The sequence below is a fragment of the Berghia stephanieae genome, chromosome 6 (assembly GCF_034508935.2).
Source record: "Berghia stephanieae isolate SIO BIC M18660-M18661 chromosome 6, UCSD_Bste_1.3, whole genome shotgun sequence".
Classification (NCBI taxonomy): domain Eukaryota; kingdom Metazoa; phylum Mollusca; class Gastropoda; order Nudibranchia; family Aeolidiidae; genus Berghia; species Berghia stephanieae.
Window position 1 is genome coordinate 27,814,773 of NC_088365.1, and position 18,618 is coordinate 27,833,390.

The 18,618-nt window shown below is 37.1% G+C and overlaps 2 protein-coding genes across 3 annotated transcripts in view; one reads left to right on the forward strand and one right to left on the reverse strand.

Annotated features, from left to right (window-relative positions):
- The window catches only part of LOC144974778 (glyoxylate/hydroxypyruvate reductase A-like), a 53,154-nt gene extending 46,655 nt beyond the window's left edge, over nucleotides 1–6,499 (forward strand). For both annotated transcript variants that reach the window (XM_078918026.1, XM_078918027.1), the window contains exon 11: nucleotides 1,089–6,499. In XM_078918026.1, the coding sequence (XP_078774152.1) occupies nucleotides 1,089–1,175 (87 nt within the window). In that variant the 3' untranslated portion in view covers nucleotides 1,176–6,499. The remainder of the gene's footprint in view (nucleotides 1–1,088) is intronic.
- The window catches only part of LOC144975815 (uncharacterized), a 26,006-nt gene continuing 8,806 nt past the window's right edge, over nucleotides 1,419–18,618 (reverse strand). The window contains exons 2-4 of the mRNA XM_078920003.1: nucleotides 5,770–6,310; nucleotides 4,137–5,647; nucleotides 1,419–1,422 (exon numbers count right to left, since the gene is read on the reverse strand). Of these exons, the coding sequence (XP_078776129.1) occupies nucleotides 1,419–1,422; nucleotides 4,137–5,647; nucleotides 5,770–6,310 (2,056 nt within the window). The remainder of the gene's footprint in view (nucleotides 1,423–4,136; nucleotides 5,648–5,769; nucleotides 6,311–18,618) is intronic.

Sequence of the window (18,618 nt, forward strand, 5' to 3'; positions counted from 1 at the left end):
GATGGGAACAATACAGACAAAATTTGTACTGTTCCTATCCAAATCCTTTCCATTTTCAACAAATACTCTCAAACCAACACAATGTGGTGTCCGTTATGACAATGTTAAATCAAGTTCATATTTGCATGGGGTTCCCAGACCTGCTCATGTGTGAAGCTATGTGATTTCTTATAGAATGGCGTTTCTAATATTTTTAGTTTCTCCCTTTTTCATTCTTTAATATTTAATAAAATATGGACATTACATGTCAAGGCAAAGCAGACCGGTGATCAGAGCATCTGAGGTTTGATCCCCAGTCGAGGTTGACTGATTTTTGGGATGGTTTTTTTTTCTTGTATTTTTTCTTGCGTTGTCTGGCACCTTTCATACACACTTGTTCAGGTCTTTATCAGATAAAATTTACATAAGCACAAAAGAATTATTAAATTCAATTAAAAAATTAAATTTGCTTTCATTGAGCATGCAAATCTGCCTACTTGAAAATTTAAACAATGTAATTTTTAGGAGATCAAATTAACAGTCTCCATCATTAACTTTAAAAATCAACAATTTACTCTTACAATGATGAAATAACACTTTAAAATTCTTAACATTTTGTAGTTTGGCATCAACTTTAATTTTCAAACAATTCTATTGGCGTATAGATGCTCATGAAGTTCTGAAACTGGAGCTGAAATTTTGAAATTCTACTAATATTTCGTCATAGTCGGCAGGTCTGTGTGCCATGGTGCCTTATGCTGCTAGAATCTTAAAGCTTGGAGTGCCTAAATCAGCCAATGAAATGGAGACAAAAATATAGGAAGTAAATTTGACTTGTGTAAAACATAACGTAAATAATGTTTCAGCATTTGGCCTTCCTCAGATTTCATGCAGATAATGATTCCAACAGGGTTTGCTAAAATTCAGCTTGTAAAGTCTTGAATTCTCTGTCACGCACAACCAGAATAAATACTCCAACTCTCTATCCAATTTCTAGAATTAACTGTTAAAGATAAATTTTATCTATATTAATAGTAATCATTTATTAATGAGTTTTTAAAGTTATTATTACTGAATTTTCATACATTGCATACTTTGAATTTCCTCAGGCAACCGCTTCCTTTATTTACAATCTGAATGCCCTGAGAGAGGGGAGGCCATTAAAAAACGTGGTGGATTTTGACAAGGGCTACTGAATGGAACTGACTTGAGTGTAGATCCTTGATGCAGAAGCAGGGGGCTTTCAAAACCTGCCAAGTGCCACTCAGACAGAATTAACACGCTCATCTCATTCGTGGGTCGAGTTTTTCCGACTTCCCATGTTGGGCAGGAGGTCACTTCCTGTGTCTTCTATCCCTCTATACTTGTTTTTCTGGTTGCATTACGTCTTTGTCTTGGATTGGGATTACTGGGTATTCATCAAGCCCTGGTCGGACGCCTCAGCTGAGAGTGAAACAGTCAGATGTAAATTATTAGTTTTGAGAGATGATATTTTTTTCCTTGTAAATCATCTCTCTGATATGCATTAGTTTTTGCTTTTAATATATTAAATTTATTGTAAACATTTGAGTGTCTTCCTCTTAGTGGGATCCTATGCTTGTGTCTGGATGACACCTTTAGGTGATCTCAAACTAAGTGCACTGATTGTGTGCTCTTGGAATCAACATCTGTTCCCAATTTGAACCGATTCCCCTTTGTCTTACTTTTCTCGTGTGCTTTCAATTGCAAATCTAGTATTCTCTGACTTTCCCATTTTCTTCTTTTTTTATTGACTCTGAAATGACATTTATATGTTGCAAGTGCTGTAAAACTTTTAAAAACAATAAAATCTCGTTTGGTCAAATATACATCTTAGAATCAACTGGGAATATTTGAATTCTAAATGATTCAGTCTATAGTTTTATAACACATAAATGACGAAAAACACGATAAGAAAATGCAGTTCTCTCTATCTGAGGGATGAAAAAGAAACTTAGCAGCTTTTAAAAGTCGTCTACTCAATTGTATTGTATTATTCCTGACAGTCCCCAATGTGAATCCATTTTTTGACAATTTTGTTGTTGTGATTGAGAATGATTTTTATCTATTTAGCTTTTTTGTTAATATTATATTCAATTATGATCTATTATTCCTGACAGTCCCCAATGTGAATTTGGTTTTATCCATTCAGCTTATTTGTGTATATTATAATCAGTTATAATATCTTGCTCCTGACGCTCCCCAATGGGAATATGGTTTTTAGAATAATTTTGTTGTTGCAACTGACAATTATTTTTATTGATTCCGCATTTATCTGATATTAAGCTAAGTGTGTAAACAAACTGAAATTAAGAGAGTTGACTCAAAAGATGGACAAGTCACTTGAGCTTTGACCTTTTTATATAGCGCAATACCCACTTAATGTGCTAAAAGCGCTTTACAAGGGGTCCCAGACCAACAGCAACACGTAATAATGATAACAATAATAATGCTGAAAACTTATATAGCGCTACACAGCCGTTTAAATAGGGCCCAAACTTTCACTTTAGTTACTTCTTCCCTCACTGGCTACCATCAAGTAATGTAAACAATCCACCATCAGCCACAGTGATAACAGCTGTCAAGACGGCGTGCATTGGCAATAAATTATGTCTGCAGGTAAATCTCATCACTTTGAATTTCTCTCAGGCAGAGAGTAGTAGGAATTTCATCAAAATACTCAATTTTCTCAGCCCGTTGTGGATGCAGCATCTTTTTCATAATTTTCAAACATATATGGATACAAAGGCCAATTTTTCCTCTACAAGGCGCAATTCTTTTTATTTACATCATTAAATGATAAATTTGTGTTTTGCTCTTTTGAATAATCAGAGTTTTTTATGAAATAAATATTAAAATTATAAGTTTAAGAAATATTTTTAAATTCAAAATATCAAACCAACACTTTTTACCATCAAGTGTGAGGGATCAGAGAAAAGTAGATAAAATTATCATTCATATGATAAATACTTTATTATGTAGATTCAGAGATTTAAGAATAGAGGGTGTGGAAAGGAATCTCAATAATTATTTTTGTTACCAACAAAGAGGAGAATATTTCATGATATTTTAGAAACCCAATAATAAAACAGTGATGATAAGAGACATTTATTTAATTTGATTTCATTGAATTTAAGCGGAAATTTTAGATATTTCTTAAATATACTTATTTAAGTTCTGTTTAGGTTATGGAGAGACACACACTGAAGACGGTCATCACACCAGTACAAATGAAATATGTCGAATTTGTTGTGAAAGAGTACAGAGCCGTGCTGAGAGGATTAAAAGACTCTAGACGTTATCGACTATAAATATAAATGTGAAATTCTGACATATTTCAATCTTTCAATTTGCGAGAAATGTATCTCACTGATACATAATTTAAAGAAATGCGATGCAGGTTTTGATACCTTTGGTTCAATGAGAAAACTCTGAACAAGAAACAATACTTAATGAGGTGAATATGATCCTAATCTTTCACCAGTGATGTCCTATATATGCAGTCTATTAAAAGAGGTGCAAGTCAAGTACACGAAAAAAAGTAATGGGCATGGATATCTCAAAACTTACTTACTTACTTAGGCCGCCCCTTGGGGCGCCCAACATGAGCCACAAGTCTTCGCCATTCTGTCCTGTCCTCCATAAGCGTACGCAGCTCCCGGGTGTTGTCCATTCCTGTGTCATCTAGCAGAAAGTCAATGTAGGTTTTATTCTGCCTGCCTCTGCTTCTGGTTCGCTCAGGTGGTTCCCATAGAACAAGACTGTTTGCAATCTCCTCTTTGTGTCTCCAGCTGTGCCCCGCAAGTCTCAGTCTTCTCTTTTGGATCTTCGAGGTCACTGGGGGGAGGTCATTGTAGAGCTCTTCATTTGTTAGGAGCTCTTTCCAGCTTACATTGAGGGCCATCCTCAGCATACGGGTGTAGCAGCCGTCCAGTTGCTTCTCCAGGGCTTTTGTAACAGTCCATGTCGCTGCTCCATATAGAAGTACTGACTCTACTGTTGCCATGAACAGTCTCTTCTTTATTTCCCTCTGTAGGTTTGAACTCCAGATTTTCCTGAGTTTGTGACAGGCACTCCAAGCCAATGCTATTCTGACAGAAATATCAGAGGAACTGCTTTTGGTCCAACCTCCTAGGTACTTGAAGTTGTCAACTTCCTTCAGCCATTCTCCATTCTTTGCCTGTATGCTAATTGGCCTTTCTTGGTTGTAGGTTTGGAATACTGTCTTCTTAGCATTACAGCATAGTCCTACTCGTTCAGCCTCAGTTGCAAGTCTGTTGAGGACTTCTTGTGCCTGGTCCATCTCCTCGTTCAGTTGAGCCAGATCATCTGCGAAATCTAGATCCGTGACAATCATAGCTGGATTGCGCCTACTTCTTTGTCTATGCAGAGTGAAGCCCAGCTCGTTCTCCATGCCAGCGTAGGTCTTTCTCATCACATAGTCCAAGACAATTGCAAAGAGATATGGGGCTAATGTATCACCTTGAAGCACCCCTGCTTTGATCTCAAACAGCTCAGTTTCACCATCTGGAGAGATAACATTTGCCAGTGTGTTCTCATACATTCTTTTAATAGCAGAGAGAAGTTTAGGAGGTATACTATATGCTTTTAAGATTTTCATCATGGTAGGGCGATGTATCGAGTCAAAGGCCTTCTTAAAGTCTACGTATAGAATGATTGCCTTCTTGTTGTGGCTTTTTACTCCTTCTATTAACCTTCTCAATGCCAGGAGGTGAGCAGTCGTGGATCTTCCTGGTCTGAAGCCGTTTTGACAAGGACGTAGATGAGGGTCTATCTCTTGCTGGACTCTGTTGAGGATCATTTTATTGGCGAGTTTGGCAGCTATAGCGGCAAGGCTGATTCCCCTGTAGTTGGCGGTATCACTTAGGTCTCCTCCCTTTGGGACTGGAATCAGATCAATTTCCGACCACTGATTTGGTTTTTCATTCTTGTTTAGTAATCCATTTGTAAACTCCAACAGGATATCATCTAAGTCACAGTACTTCCATACTGCAGGCGGGATGTCATCGGGTCCGGGTTGTTTTCCATCACTGAGAGACTTTTTTGCCTTCTTTATCTCATCCACTGTAAAGTCACTCTCGTCTATACAGATATCTTGAAGAATTGGTTCTAGGTCTACGTCATCTTCCGTTGCTCTGACTGGATCTTCTCCCAGAAGTGTTTGGAAGTGTGAAAACCATTTCTGTCTTCTTTCTTCTTTTGTTTTACCCCTGAGGATCCCTTGTCGACTTGCTTTCCTACCAGTTATTCTATTTATCAGTTTCCAGCTTTCACCATGTTTGCTTCTCTCGTCGGCTTTCTCCACTTCCTGGATGAGACTATCTAGCTCTCGTTCTTCTATATCCCTATAGACAGTTTGTATTTTCTGTTTTGATATCCTCCACCTTTCTTCGTTTACTGAGTTTGGTGTGTGTTGGTGTTGATTGAAGGCATCTTGAGCTTCTTTTCTAGCTTCAACAATCAGTGGGTGATTAGAGGTAGATCTTTTCGTGACTTTTGTTCTCCTCGGTACTAGCTTCTCTGCTGTGTCCCGGTTTGCTTTTATGAGTTTCTCATATCGTTCCGTTGGATCTTCTTCTCCCGTACAAAGTCCTGTGAATCTATTCCTCACCTCTATAGTATACTGGTTCTGTATAGTTGAATCTTTTAGAGAGGACCAGTCATACTTCACTTTTGATGGTGTTGATTTGCTTTTTCGAAGACTCAAGCGAATTGTGGCAGACACGAGACGGTGATCTCCTCCTTGGCTACTGAAGCTATGAATGCTTCGACATTGTGGACTGAGTTCTTCCACTTTCTATTCACTAGGATGTAGTCAATCTGTGTTTTTCTACCATTCATGTCTGACATGTATGTCCTTAGCTTGCCTTTCTTCTTTCTCCTCAGCGTGTTTGTGATAGCCAGGTTACTTTCGTTGGCATGTTCTAGGAGAAAAGAGCCGTTGCTATTGGTGTTTTCATGGTACGTGAATGGTGCGTCCTTTTCACCAATATGAGCATTGAAATCACCACACTCAATTAGGAAGTTGTGCTTGGGAATCTTATTGCAGGTTTCTGAGAGTTTGTTGTAATGGGTCTCGCAGTCGACACTTCCCTCAACTGGTACGTAGTTTGATATCACTGTTGTGTTAGGATTTCCATTAAAAGTAGCTACCATTATCCGCATGTTGACAGAGTTGACTTCAGCTAGAGATTTCTCTGTTTGTTTGTTCACTAAAATTCCTACTCCTCCTACAGCTGTACCTTGAGTGTTTCGCCAGGCGCTGGTAGTGATAAGAGTGCAGTTCTCCAACCTCCAGTATTATCTCAAAAATAAGGTTATGAAAATTGTAAGAACTCTTTAAGATTTTCTTAGTGGTTTTGATTGTCTTTAAATGCACAAGTTTTAATGGAATTCTTATAATTCGTTGATTCTGGTATAAATATAAGTGAATCACATTTGACTATGTTTCTGGTTTATTAAAAAATTTCTATTAAGACAATGCTGTGATTGGATTTCAATTTTACCTTACTCAAATCCTTACTTTTACGTACAGGTGAACTGATATCTCAAAAACGCCTCAATCTACTGGTATAAAATTTATATGTCTACATTCTACAGATATTCAACATCATTTCCATTCCTTTTGTTTTAAAATCTTAAGTGTTGAACATGTTAAAATATTCTCTTTTAAAAAAGTTTAATTCACTTAAATTTATGTATCAATTTCATTGGTTATCCCTCTTGCTTTTTAACACCATCATAATTATGATTATATAATCAATGAAAACTCTGTTAACCATAGTGGGCAGGGAGGTAAATGCTGTGTCTTCTATCCCCCCATACCCGTTTTCCAATTGTTTCCTGTCGTTGTCTTGGAATGAGATTACTTGGTTTTGTCCTGACCCTGGCTGGGAGGGAAACAGTCGCATGTATAGTTGTAGTTTTGGGAGATGATATTTTTTTCCTTGTAAATTATCTCTCTGTTATGCCTTGTATTATGTTTAGTTTACATATTATATTATATGATTGGTAAACATTTGAGTGTATTCCTCTTAGTTGGGACCTGTGCTTGTGTCTGGATGAGACTTTTAGGTATCTCAAACTAAGTACTTTGACGGTGTGCTTTTGGAATCTACATCTGTTACTGTTCCCTATTGAACCAATTCCCCTTTGTCTTACCTTTTCTTTTGTGCTTTAATTGTAATTCTAGAACTTTTTACAATCCCATTTTCTTCCTTTTCACTGGCGCTGATATGACCGTAATGTGTTGCAAGCGCCGTAAAACCCTTAAAAACAAAAAACAAAAAACATAACTCTGTTAATAAACTGTTTGGTAGTATAAAAATATTTTTGCTACACTTAATAACGGCAATACTACATTAGTTTGAAATTCAGAAAAAATCAATCAAAACGGCGAAAAAATTGTCTCCCTCTCTCAGTGTAAAACTATGACTCATCATCACTAGACTGGTTAGATTTACCTGGCGAACTAAACTGAAAGCAATAAACGCCTGTGGCTATAACTCCCGAGACACCAGACTATAAGCGCTTAAATTACAAATTTCTTTGGCTGAAACATACTCATTCACACACACAAGCATACACACACACACACACAACACAAACCAGACAGACCTATCTTGCTTCTCATACCATCTACTAAAGATGAAACGGATATGTTTTAAGCGAACGTTTAAAAATAGACAAAGATTCTTTTTCACGAATGCTCTGTGGTAAGGCGTTCCAAACAGAGGGTCTGAAATGAGAAAAGGATCTCATTTCAGCATTTTTCCATAATCGAGGGACAACTAGTTTGGTGGAATCACTGGCCGAACGTAAGGGGCGGGGTTTTGAATATCTTTCAATTAGTTCCGAAAGGTAGGAAGGGGGCAATACCTTCAAGACAACGATACACTAAAGCACAAACTTTGAATTTAATCCTTTTCTCAACAGGCAGCCAATGCAGGTCATGAAGCCGAGGTCTGGCAGAATCGCACCTACGCTTCATGAATGTCTGGCAGCACTGTTTTGGACAATCTGAAGACATCTCAGATTATATTACAAAACGCCAAACAACAGAGCATTACAATAATCCAATTTCAATAGTACGAGGGACACAACCAGGTGTTTGGTCACATCCTCAAAATGAACCGTCTAATGGAAGCAATCTTTTTTAGTTGGAAAAAGAGAGATTTAACCAAATTATTAACCTGATGCTCCATCGACAGTCCAGAGTCTAAGAATGTGCCAAGGTTTTCACTTTGTCAACAATTTGAATGGAGGCATCCCCCAGCTTCAACAGCACCTCCGTCTTATCATCATTCAGTTTCAGTCTGTTCTCATTCATCCATTTCTTAACTCACTCAATCCTAGAGATTTTTGCTACTTTTCAAAATTGGAAAAAAAACTGTAATAAAAATGAGCATTTGCATAGATAGTTTTATTCAACTACTATACAAATATAAAAATTATTGATACTACGCCTATAATTTGTCTCAGAAAAATGTTATAAATAGACATGGGGTAAAAGTAACCCCGGGTAAACTACGGATATAGTCAGTGTTAGGGTTGGGTGAGTTAACACTTTGGATACAATTCTTACTGTCGGCTGATACTTGTAAATTTCTCATATTGGAAATGCAGTACAATTGCGTATCATCAGCGTGTTGGTGGTAAGACAGACCGAAACTTCTGATTATTTTAGACAGAGGGCCAACATACAGAACAAAAAGAACGGGTCCAAGTACTGAACCCTGGGGAACCCCACAATCAAGAATGATTTCCTCAGATCTATATTCATCCCCCATTATAATCTGTTTATGATTAAACAAATATGACCTAAACCAATCAAGCGCTGCACCAGACACGCCATAAGTAATTTCAAGACGTTTGAGGAGAAGATTGTGATCAATAGTATCAAAAGCAGACGATAGGTCAAGCAAATTCAGCAAAGAACATGAACCATTGTCTGTAACAGAGAGGAAATCATTAACAACTCAAAGTGCAGTTTCCATCGAATGATTTTGCCTATAGGCCGAATGAAATTTTTCTTTAAGACAATTTTTTGAGTAATTGTTTCAAAACAAGCTTTTCTAAGGTTTTAATTTTAGAGAGAAAAGGAAGATTAGAGACAGGGCGATAGTTTTTTAAATTCTCTTTATCTAGATCAGGTTTTTTTCAAAAGGGGTTTGACATGAGCAACTTTGTAAATGTCTGGTACAGCACCTGACTGCAACGAATTATTAACAATACATGTAAATGGTGTTAAAATTACATCAATGCACTTTTTTAGTATGGCAGTATTTATGGGGTCTAAATCACAACTTTTAGTTGGAGACGACATAATGCAGTCACGTAAATCAGCTTCAGTGATCTTTGAAAAATTTGTTAATGAATCACCATGACACTTGTCAAACGTTGTTTGGATCGATTCAGATGAGAGTTCTTTCCTGATGGTATCCGTTTTTTCTTTAACTTTAAAATATTGACCAAAGCGAGTTGGTAGATCTGCACGATCGATTAAAGATGGGAGAGCTGCTTGCGTCTGTTGTCCCAACAGTTCCGTAGTCAAGGCAAAGAATTGTCTTGAACGCCCGAGATTTTCATGCTGTCTTCATAGAATTTCTTTTTTGGCCCTGAAATTGATGGCTTTCGCATCATTTCTAGTCGCGATGTACAGTTTCTTATCAACAGCATCTCTGGACTTGAGCCACTTTCTTTCTGCCCGCAAAAACACGTACAATGTTAGATGACGTCTGTTCGGCGATATTTCAATTTTTTTTCCGACAGAGACGACGATGTAAACGGCCAGGTACTCATTTTACACACGAGTATGTTGGGAGGATGTGTGTAAAGAGCCTTTTCCAAGGACTCAACTATGCACAGAGCGAGGCTCTAACCCAGGACATTCCGATCCGAAAGCGAGTGTCATAAGTACTTGGTTTTGTCCTGACCCTAGTCCGGGTCATTGGCTGAGAGGGAAACAGTCAAATGATAAGTGTGAGTTTTGAGAGGTGATAATTTTTCCTTGTAAATCATCTCTCGGTTATAAAATATTTTTTGTTTTTGTAAACAATTGAGTGTATTCCTTTTGGTAGGATCCTGTGCCGGTGTTTGGACGAGACTTTTAGGTGATCTCATACAAAGTTCTTTGATAGTGTGCTCTTGGAATCTACATCTGTTTCCTATTTGACCAAATTCCCCTTTGTCTTACTTTATTTGGGGCGCTTTAATTGTAATTCTATAACTTTTTACTGTCCCATTTTCTTCCTTTTTACTGGCGCTGATATGACCTTAATAATTAATGTTTTTGCAAGCGCCATAAAACATTTAAAAACATTTTTTTAAAAACAAATACGTTAGTGGAGAATGTTGGGGAGCTGCTTGAGCGTTCATAAAGCGCAACATCCACTAAACGTGCTCAAAGTGCTTTGCAAGGGGTCCCTGATCAACATCAACACGTAACATGTAGATTGAGACATGACGCCTGTTAGGCAATATTATAAATATCTTTATACGACATAGACAACTGTCTTAATGGCCCGGTACTCATTCTACACCTGAGTACGGTGATATTGTAAGTGAAGCACGCAACTATGTGCCGAGCGAGGCTCAAACCCAGGACTTTCCGATCCAAAAGAGAGTGTCATAGTCATACCAATACCACTAGACCAAATAGCCTCTGCTTGGAGTATAAGATTAAGATGATTAAAAATACACATGAAACTGAATATTGAAAGCTCTGGGAATGAGACAATGCATTAGAGAAAAAAAAAGAACTTTTATGTATAGTGCGATATCTGGATTACCCCATTGCATAGTCTATGTGGTTTTGTGGTATGACACTCGCTTTGGGATCGGTAGGTCCTGGGTTCGCACCTCGCTCGGTCCTTGGACAAGAGTCTTTACTGGCATTCTGTCGCCTTACTCTGGTATAAAATAAGTACCTGGCCGTTAACAGCGTTGTCTCTGTCGGAAAATTTTCAAATTATATTATTGCCTAACACTAACAGGTGTCATGTCTGAGGATATTTTGGCCAAAAGTAACTTCGAACAAAGAATTAACAAAATGCACACAAATTGACCAGTATGTATATATAAAGCTTTAATTTAAAGAGGAGAAGGTGGAAACGGACTGGTCCTCAGAATGGATTCCAGTACCATTCCCAGGACAGCCCACATGTGGACCCCTAGGGATCGATGAGAATGGGGCCGCCTGCTGGATACCTGTAAGGAATACTGTATTGAGCGGGAGAGGGAAATGAAAGCGAGTGGATAGTCTTGGGGGGACAGATGACAGAAATGGCCTCCAACAGAAAAGATGGTGTTTCACTGTGTCAGCCTTATGTGCTGATTAAGCACCAAGAGGATAACTTTTTTAAAGGATAAGTAAGATTAACATGTCTTCCGGTCATGTTATTTTTTCCTTATAATTCAACCAATCAAAATCTGGTTTAAGAATGACCTTTAGAACAAATGAACTAATAAAAGGGAAATAATCTATGTATCCAGAAAGGAACTGTGTTTTCTGTCCACCAGTGGACTGAAAACACAGCCGTGTATTCAGTCCACCGGAAATAAAAATATTTAAAAAGGACCAATAATTATCGTCAAACTTGTTACCTTAATCGATAATGACGACATGGTTACTGAGCCTATTGTAGGTTAGGCATCATCAGAAATGGACAGGCATAACCTTTGTGGCAATTTGACGGCTTAATAATATTTACAGCGTTTTATTTACTCTCGAAAAGTCTTGATTGAGAGTTGTTCGAAATCAGGAGCCTGAAATGTAGACAAATTCTTACCATGGTTGTCAGATAGCCAAATTTGACCACACCGAGAATAATGTTTCTATAATTAATTTAAAATTAACATTTATATATCTATTTTTAATGTTTCCTAGTCCGTTAGAATTTTTATGATTATCAAAACTGATGAGTGTTCAAAGGAGATCAGAGTTTTAGTATTGTTTGCCCAAGTAATGTTCTATTTGGTCACTTTTCACATCGATCACTGGCCTCGAGCACGCCTGTGTCCTCTCTTGGCAAAAAATTCTTAATTTTCAAGTTCAACACGATGACGCCATTCCTGGTGACTCGAGAAGTTTAATCGACCTTTATTTTTAAAAAAAAATATTTACTTTTACTCACTTTTAAGATTATTATTTTAATTTAGAACAGAGACGTCAAAATGTATTGCCTTGTGTATTTCTTGTACGTAGCAATATGAATCCGGAGTAAAACGAAACAAAAACGAACAAACAAAACAAAACCAACCAAAAGGAAAAAAAAAGAAATAGAGAGAACAACTTTATAGTTATAGGGTCTTGAATGTGTTTAAGGGAGCGTCAGAGAGAGAAGGGGGGGGGGGTGGGAGAGATTAGAGAAAGAGAGATAGATAGAGTATATCTAATAAGGTCACTTAATGTGTCTTCTATACCCCTGTCTCTGTTTTCCAGCTTGCTTTTTTGTCTTTCTCTTGAAATGAGATTGTTTGGTTTTATCATTTCTCTTGTCGGAGTCTCTGGCTGGGAGGGAAACAGTCAAATGAATAGTTTAAGTTATGGGAGATGACATTTTTCCCTTGTAAAGCATCTCTCTGTTATGTATTGTTATATTTGTTGTTTTGAATGTATAATGTAAACATTTGAGTGTGTTCCTCTCAATGGGATCCTATGCTGGTGTCTGGATGAAACTTATAGGTGATCTCAAACTAAGTACAATTACAACGATAATAATATGCTCTTGGAATCTGCATCTGTTCCATATTTGTACCATTCCCTTTTCTTACCTTTCTTGTCTGCATATAAATGTAGTCTAGATTATTTTTTAAATAACATAATATTTTCTTCTCTCTTTTTAAAAACTGTCGATGAAAATGACCTAAATGTGTTGCGTGTGCCGAAAAACCCTTTAAAACAACATAAAAACTAAACAAGCACCGTTTGCATCTGGAATGTTTGTCGGAATTAACGGCCGTGATGATTTTTCTTATTTTTTCCACTGAAGTCGAAATATTCATAACCACATATTTTCAGTTTTATGAAGTTCGAGTAACAATTTTTGGTACGAAAATACATGTTTTGCATTTTGGCAGGACTACAGCAAATAACGAAAACGAGCGCTATATACTATTCTCAGTAGTACTACTGCGAATAGAGGTGGCCTGTTAAACATCACTTAATTTATGTTATGCGATGTTAGTATTTTTTTTTCCCGACAGAGACAACGCTGTTGACGGCCAGGTACTCAGTTTACACCTGAGTAAGGTGAGAGAATGTGAGTAAAGAGCCTTTTCCAATGACTCAACTATACGCCGAGTGAGGCTCGAACCCCGGACCTTGCGATCCCAAAGCGAGAGTCATAACACAAGGCCTTATAGCCGCACAACTAGATACTGAACACTGAAAGTTGACTTTGATGTCTCGTTTCCAGTCCAATCCAATCCAATCCACATTGCTGCTTCAGTACTGAATATAGAGACAACATTTGTGTGGTGTGAGATGATGGTACTTTATGGCTCTGTATCACAATCCAAGCTTCGACTTATTGGACCGGAACCCTCAGGGCAGAAGATCAACGGGGAGGCCACGGGGAACATGGAGGAGAATTAAAGAAGCTGATACTGATATACAGAGAAGTGATAAGACATGGAATGAGGTTTTTTTTTAAAAAAAAAAGTTAACTCAGGATAGAGAAGGCCGGGTGGAAACTGTTTGTCTGTGGCCTATACCCTGACCCAGGGTGAAAAAGGCAATGATGATGAGCGGGTGGTTGGATGGGAGCATCACCCTTGAATCATAATATACCTATGATGTTCGATAGTGATGTCGTTTCTTCTTCTCGTTACTAGCCTATCCTGCTTCTTTGTTTGTGATTGTATTTTTGACAGGGGATTTTTTTTTTTCTGTAAATCTTCTGCCTGTTTGTTCCTGGTTATTTATAGTTTAGCTTATGATATCTTTAGGTTATGATTTTGATTTAGATTTGTACTATTTTTGTTAGATTGCTTGTTTTTTTGTTTCAACAGTCTCTCATATAACCTCAATTGTGTTGGAAGAGACCTAAAGCAACAAACAAACAAAAAAGCAATGATGATGATGATGATGACAATCCAAGTCAATCCATATACAGCTTCAATGCTGAAGATAACCACAACATTTGTATGGTGTGGGATGATGATACTTTATGGTTCTGTCTCACAATCCATACTTTTCGGACAGAGTCAACGCTGTTAACGGCCAAGTACTCATTTTACATCTGAGTACTGAGAGAGAATATAAATAAAGAGCTTTTTCCAAAGACTCAACTATGCGCCGCTCAATTCAAAGTGGGATTCGAACACTGATGGACCTTCCTGTCCGAAAACGAGTGTCAAACCACTAGACCACAAAGCCGCGTCTTTTAAAAATTAACTTACTAATAAAACCAATGAACATCAGTGTGGATTTCACCCACCATAAAAGCCCATTTCTGTTAAGATACATTTGTTTTGAAATGATGTCGTTTTTACAACGCGATGAGATCAACTTGATTTTGATTAACAGTTCATTCTTCAAAGATGACGCACACATGTACAGTAGAATCCGCTTACATTCGACAATTAAAACGAAACTTCTGTTTAACCAGTTAACTGCCGCACTCTGGAAAAAAAACGCATTAACCTTCTCCTTACCAACTATAGTAAATAGTAAAATCGTCACATTCGTTCCGATACAACCAACATTTTTTCTTATTCAAATTTCTTTTGTACATCATAATATTTCAAGAAAACAAACAGTGTGTTGTAGAGAATGTTATGCTAAAGAAATTATGTATGGCAAGAACTTTACTGCTATTATGTTTGAGTGATAAAAAAATATATTTTTGTGTTAGTTGGGTGGAAAGTTTTGGGGAAAATCCTCAAAATGGCTTCAAAGGAGAGGGTTAAAATATATGGCCAGAAAACTCAGTCTTTCAAATACTTTTCGATTGAAATTACCCTGATCCTGGCAAAAACTCTCAAACCCTTGGACCTCACAAGGTTCTCTTTAAGTCCCAAGTTTGAGAGTTTTTATTCACTATAAGGGTCATTTAAATCGATCGATATTTGAAGGACGAGTTTTCTGGCCAAATTTTAAAAAAATAAGTGCCCTTCCACCAGAGCACGCAGTTAATGGTTAAAATCAACACCTCGCGCTGGTCGAACATTAAAAATAAAATTCCCTTTATTAATCCTATAGGGGAAATTAGTCTCTAGGGTCCATTCCAAGGGAAGACTGGAATAACCCAGGCGTCAGAAGCAGTACAGCGCTACAAATTGAACTAGGGCGAGGTGACTTGCTCAAGGCCCACACAGCGCAGAGGCGGGTGATCGAACTCTTTACCTTTCCGCTACGAAGCAAAGACCTTACCGCCGATACATGTCTATTCCAAGGGAAGACTGGAATAACACAGGCGTCAACCGCAGTGCAGAGCCGCAAATTGAGCTAGGACAAGGTGACTTGCTCAAGGCCACACAGCGCAGCGACGGGTGATCGAACTCGGTACCTTTCGGATACGAAGCAAAGACCTACCGCTGAGCCACGCTGTCCAGTATGAATAATGTCAATTTTACTTATAGTCAACCAATACCTTCGATCAAGTGGCTTTGACTGTATCAGGATTCCACTTTACATACCGTCAATGACGTAACCGTGGGGGTCCTGATAGCTCAGTTGGTAGAGCACTTGCTTCACACGAAAAAGTACCAAGATCGATCCCGGGTGCAGTCAAGATTCTTTTCTGACCCCTGTCCACCCAGCAGTGAAAATGGGTAACTGAGTCTGTTAGATTTGGCGAAAAGTACTTTGAGATAGACTAGCGTCCCGTCCAAAGGATAGCAAGCAATTGTTATTGTCCTTTTCACGCTATAGAAACCGGGATAAACTCGGATTCGTGGGCCAAATGGCTCTGAAGGACTACTCAGCTGAGGTAACTTTGCCGAAAGGGGAAACTTTGCCTCTTGAATTTTGAACATAGCTATAGGGAATAAGATTAGCGGAAGAGTAGCGTCCCTTGATTGGACGTCACCGGCGGAAAAGTTATTAGAGAGAGAACGTCATGTTGGTTGTGCGCATGCGTCTCTAGTCCTCGCTTCCGGAGACACTTCACCGAAAGCGAGGACGAGAGAGACGCATGCGCAAAACCATGTTGATGTTCTCTCTGTAAGGTGATGTCCAGTCAAGGGACGCTACTCTTCCGCTAATCTCATTCCCTATAAAAGATTGTTTAGTTTTGTGGTAATTATTTCAATTGATTAAAATTCAAGTCTGTTATCGGGTACAACAATTGCAACAAAGCTGACGTTATTCAAAATGCTTCAAATTCACGGAGGCAAAGTTTCCCCTTGAGGCAAAGTTTCCCCAGTTGACGGTACAAAAAAAAAAGACTATTTTCAGGTTGAGGTAACGTGAAATTAAAGCGTGATAAAAGTCATAAGATTTAGGATTTGTGACTTACGTTATCTCGTTAGTTCTAGGAACTTCATCAAGATAGTTACCATTTGCATCCTGTTATGAGTGTCGTGTTATCATTATTTCATTATTGGTTCGCGGTTTTTGTTGTATCTTTTTCTTTCTTTTTTTTTTTTTTCTTTTTTTTTTTTTTTTTTTGTAGTATGAACTTAATCAAAGAGATGTTATCATTTTGATGTTATCTGATGAGCTGTTTATTGTTGTTGTTGTTGTTGTTGTTGTTGTTGTTGTTATTATTATTATTATTATTATTATTGTTTTCATTACTTTTATTATTATCATTATTATTATCTTCATCATCATCATCACTATTATCATTAGATCGCAATGTGGCTATGTGGATTGATTGAACGTATTTAATTTATAAACATTCCTGTATGAGAAGATGATATGAAAACAAGTGATGGGTGACGCCTTTTACATAGGGGATGAGGTCATCGTTAATATTATCTTTAGATATCTTATCCGTTGATTAGGATTAGGATGGTGTTAATGATATTGATATTAATGATACTACTCGTACTGCTATTAGTACTGCTACTAGTACTACTCTATTACCATAACTACTACTACTACTACTACTACTACTACTACTACTACTACTACTACTACTACTACTACTACTACTACTGCTACTACTACTACTAATACTGCTACTACTACTACTACTACTACTACTACTACTACTACTACTACTACTACTAGTACTATTACTACTAATACAACTACAGCTATTATTACTAAAATAATAATAATAATAATAATAATAATAATAATAATAATAATAATAATAATATAATAATAATAATAATAATAATATATAATAATATCATATCATCATCATCAATCAATCACATCACATCGTAATAATAAACATATAATAATAATAATAATAATAATAATAATAATAATAATAATAATAATAATAATGTGTGTGTGTGTGTGTGTGTGTGTGTGTGTTTAAGTGTCTAGCTTCTTAAAAACAGACCTTTGAATTTATAATAGACCAATTAAAAGTAACCTAGACCTGTTTACTAGTTTCTGAATAACATGTAAATATAATATATTGATTTATCTCCCCCTAGCCTCCATACTATATCACATGCTGATAAACTTGATAACCTTTCAATGACTTGCATGCATTCTTTTCAACACGCGGCTTAAATCTGTTTTATCCGTTTTAAATCTTTGATCAAATATTTTTTAACCACCCATAATTATTCCCTCAATAATTATTCGAACGTAATTACAGTGTTTAAAACTCTGAAATGCCATTCTCTTTATAACTCGACTGTGGAGTGGAGTTGATAAATCCGGGCAACTCCGCCTATTTTGAAATTGGAATATGTCCGAAGAATCAACTCTCGCTTTAAAAATTGAGAGATTCGAGTAAGAATCAGGAGTCTAAGTCGATTCTGATGTCAATGATCGACATTTTGTTCAAAAGCAATAAATTAACATTTTGAAATAACTGAAATTTAAATCCAAAGAAGCAGAGATTTAAAACTGTTTTAAGGCTGTATGTGAAAGTCAGCTTTGTGCTTTTCTTTGATGAGTGAATCTTTTTCACGTGATATGAGAATTCAACTGTCGAGTAGACCTGACAGATTCAATTACGATTCCAGCGGAGTAGAAGTCGATGGAAGATCTCATTCTCATGTCAATATTGGATTATTTATTCAAATAACAACAAATTAATACGTGGAATGGACTAAAATTTGAGTTATTTTCCTACAAAATGTCGATCATTGACATCAGAATCGACTTAGACTCCAGATTCGTAATTGATCTCTCAATTTTCCAAGCGAGAGTCGAATCGATACTGGAATCGATCCATACCCAGGTCTATTGTTATTGCCAAGTCAGTGAGATTACACAGGTTGCCAAGTGATAATCTTCACACTGTTAAGTTATTGTGTAAAATGGTGTAAAGAAGATACACATAAGTGTGAAATATTTTTGTAATTAAATATCCACGATTCAACACACTCTTGAAACACTTGACGAATAATGGCGATCATTTCAACACGTTACCATCTAACAGTAGGCTTTACATTTTTGGGAAATCAGGTCGTGCTCGAAGAATAAAGAAATAGACAAAAACACGAACAAACAAAAACAAA